The 3,890-nt window shown below is 46.9% G+C and overlaps 1 protein-coding gene across 1 annotated transcript; it reads left to right on the forward strand.

Annotated features, from left to right (window-relative positions):
- Positions 1 to 513: 513 nt before the first annotated feature.
- Positions 514 to 3,133, forward strand: LOC112075757 (E3 ubiquitin ligase TRAF3IP2-like). Its single transcript, XM_024142697.1, is given in 4 exon segments — positions 514 to 641; positions 2,555 to 2,636; positions 2,639 to 2,733; positions 3,128 to 3,133. Coding segments are annotated over 4 exon segments (282 nt in total). The 5' UTR covers positions 514 to 542.
- The last annotated feature ends 757 nt before the right edge of the window (positions 3,134 to 3,890 follow it).

Raw genomic sequence — 3,890 nt, forward strand, 5'->3', positions numbered from 1 at the left:
CCCGCGGGCCGCCAGTTGGGGAACCCTGCTTTAGAATGATGGAGGGAAGAAGCCTCTGGCATGTGTCCTCTCATAATGATAAACAATAACAATATGGATCAGTCAGCTAGCCATGACCTGCTCAGTCCGGTGCTGCCACTTAGTCCAGTGGGGTTAATATGGAGGGAAGAAGCCTCTGGCATGTGTCCTCTCAATGATAAACAATAACAATATGCATCTCAAATGGAACCCTATTCTCCATATAATGCACTACTGTTGACCAGGGCCCCTAGGGGAATATAGGGATCAGGGCCCATAGGGAGTATAGGGATCAGGGCCTATATGGAATATAGGGATCAGGGCCCATAGGGAATATAGGGATCAGGGCCTATAGGGAATATAGGGATCAGGGCCCCACTATATAGGGATCAGGGCCCCACTATATAGGGATCAGAGCCCATAGGGAATATAGGGATCAGGGCCCATAGGGAATATAGGGATCAGGGCATTGACATGTTATGTCATTATGATGTGGTTGTGACCTTGTCATAACGCTGGGTCACATGTTCTGTGTGTTTGTGCTGCAGCTGCAGAATGAGTTCATTCAGAACGGCAGTAAGAACTTCCGGTTCATCCCTATCCTGTTTCCTGGGGCCAACAAGGTAAAATATATACTGCTCTCTGGCTCTGTCTCTCGTCTCTCTGGCTCTGTCTCTCTCTCTCTGGCTCTCTGTCTCTCTGGCTCTCTGTCTCTCTCTCTCTGTCTCTCTCTCTCTGGCTCTCTGGTCTGTCTCTCTCTCTCTGTCTCTCTTGTCCTCTTCTGTCTCTCTGGCTCTGTCTCTCTGTCTCTCTCTCTCTGTCCTCTCCTCTGTTCTCTCTCTGTCTTCTGTCTCTCTGTCCTTTCTGTCTTTCTGGCTCTCTGGCTCTCTGTCTCTCTGTCTTTCTGTCTCTCTGTCTTTCTGCTTCTCTGGCTCTCTGGCTCTCTGTCTTCTCTGGCTCTCGTGGCTCTCCTGTCTCTGTCTCTGTCTTTCTGTCTTTCTGGCTCTGGCTCTGTCTCTCTCTCTCTGGCTCTGTCTCTCTGTCTCTCTGTCTCTCTGTCTCTCTGTCTTCTGTCTCTCTGGCTCTCTGTCTCTCTGTCTCTCTGTTCTGTCTCTCCGTTCTTCTGTCTCTCTGCTGCTGTAGCTGCTTTATAGTCACACAACTTACACTGCTGTCAAATTTTAAAATCATGCCAAGTTAGCTAGCGCCGGCGACATGCCCGTGATACAGGTGCCCAGTAGGGAGCATGTTGATGGTGACATGCCCGTGATACAGGTGCCCAGTAGGGAGCATGTTGATGGTGCACTGGTCGCCCGGCTTATCAACTCATTGTGAATCCCAAAAGCCACGTAAAACGGTCTTGAGTGACAAAAATCTGCCCAATTAGCTGATTCGCTTTCCATACACCCTTCCTTTCGGCAACACTCATTCGCCTATACTCCAGTCACCATATTGGCTACAGGTACCCAAATCAAGTCACCATATTGGCCTACAGGTACCCATACTCCAGTCACCATATTGGGGGACAGCTACCATACTCCATCACCATATTGGGGGACAGCTACCATACTCCAGTCACCATATTGGGGCTACAGGTACCCATACTCCAGTCACCATATTGGGCTGTATCTACCCATACTCCAGTCACCATATTGGGCTACAGCTACCCATACTCCAGTCATCCATATTGGGGCTACAGCTACCCATACTCCAGTCACCATATTGGGGTGACAGCTACCCATACTCCAGTCACGCATATTGGCTGTATCTACCCATAATCCAGTCACCATATTGGCCTACAGCTACCCATACTCCAGTCACCATATTGGCCTACAGCTACCCATAACTCCAGTCACCATATTAGGCTGTAGCTACCCATACTCCAGTCACCATACTGGCCTACAGGTACCCATACTCCAGTCACCATATTGGGCTGTAGCTACCATACTCCAGTCACCATACTGGCCTACAGCTACCCATACTCCAGTCACCATATTAGGCTGTAGCTCCCATACTCCAGTCACCATACTGGCTACAGCTACCCATACTCCTCACCATATTGGGCTGTAGCTACCATACTCCAGTCACCATATTGGGCTGCTGCTACTCATACTCCAGTCACCATACTGGCCTACAGGTACCCATACTCCAGTCACCATATTGGGCTGTAGCTACCCATACTCCAGTCACCATATTGGGGGACAGCTACCCATACTCCGTCACACATATTGGGGGACAGCTACCCATACTCCAGTCACCATATTGGGCTACAGGTACCATACTCCAGTCACCATATTGGGGGACCCATACTTGTACTACAGTTGTGTCAAAGATGTTCACTAGATAGACCACATCCTGCCGTTTCCAATGGGAGGCAAGTTGGCCGAGTAGGTGAGATCAAGTGTTGAGATGGGTTTTCAAAGTCGCGTTTATTGGTCAGTCAGATGACTTAGTGACGTCAATAAATACACGTTCATCATATTCTGTCTCATCTATCTGTGTTTCTTGTGAAGCTCACTCCTCCTCTCTCCCTCAGTATCACGTCCCGACGTGGCTCCAGAACACTCATGTCTACAGCTGGCCTAGGGACAGAGACGACGTCCTACGTCGACTGATGAGAATGAGAAATACAACCCTCCTCCTATCGGGAAGCTACCGACCATCGTCTCTATCCCATCTAACAGCACAGCGCCCCACTGGACTGGAGGACAGACGGCAGATTTAAACCATAAGGCTTCAGTCACACAAAGACCCATAAATATGGATTCAATCATAATGTCTGTTTTTGTCTGTCGTAAATTAAACTCAAGTCAACTTTTTCGGACGAGTTGCATCCATAAAAAGACAGACAAGTTGTGGATGTTCTTTGAGACCATCTCTGTGGTCCTTCAGTCAATCTGTAATTTTCAGACACAAACTTCTGTTTTGGCAGTGACCTAACAGTCAGAATGGACCTCTGCTCTGAAGACATCCTCACCCTCCAGATTAGAACCTGTTGCTGATCTGGGACCAGTGAAATACTTTACCTGGATCTTTATAGATCCAACCGGAGACGGATCTTCTAGGATTTGTTGTAAACAACTGTTTTATCTGCTGTGTTGATCTACAGTCCTAGAACACACAGAAGGACTGAACATATGAGACACAGACCTCAATCTCTCTGCTTCAGTCACGGCAGCTTGTGACTGTCTCTGCATGTTCAGCTGGATGTGTTTTAACTGTTCTGTGAACTGACTGTAGTCCTGGAACCCAGTGTGATAACCTACAGTTGATGTTGGAAGTTTACATCACACTTAGCCAAATACATTTAAACTCCGTTTTACAATTCCTGACATTAAATCCTCATAAACATTCCGTGTGTTAGGTCAGTTAGGATCACTTTATTTTAAGAATGTGAAATGTCAGAATAATAGTAGAGTGATTTATTTCAGCTTTCATTTCTTTAATCACATTCCCAGTGGGTCAGAAGTTTACATACACTCAATTAGTATTTGGTAGCATTGCCTTTAATTGTTTAACTTGGGTAAAACGTTTCGGGTAGCCTTCCACAAGCTTCCACAATAAGTTGGGTGAATTTTGGCCCATTCCTCCTGGCAGAGCTGGTGTAACTGAGTCAGGTTTGTAGGCCTCCTTACTCGCACACGCTTTTTCAGTTCTGCCCACAGATTTTCTATAAGATTGAGGTCAGGGCTTTGTGAAGGCCACTCCAATAACTTGACTTTGTTGTCCTTAAGCGATTTTGCCACAACTTTGGAAGTATGCTTGGGGTCATTGTCCATTTGGAAGACCCATTTGTGACCAAGCTTTAACTTCCTGACTGATGTCTTGAGATTTTGCTTCAATATATCCATATAATTTTCCTGCCTCATGAT

The sequence above is a fragment of the Salvelinus sp. IW2-2015 genome, unplaced genomic scaffold (assembly GCF_002910315.2).
Source record: "Salvelinus sp. IW2-2015 unplaced genomic scaffold, ASM291031v2 Un_scaffold3375, whole genome shotgun sequence".
Classification (NCBI taxonomy): Eukaryota; Metazoa; Chordata; class Actinopteri; order Salmoniformes; family Salmonidae; genus Salvelinus; species Salvelinus sp. IW2-2015.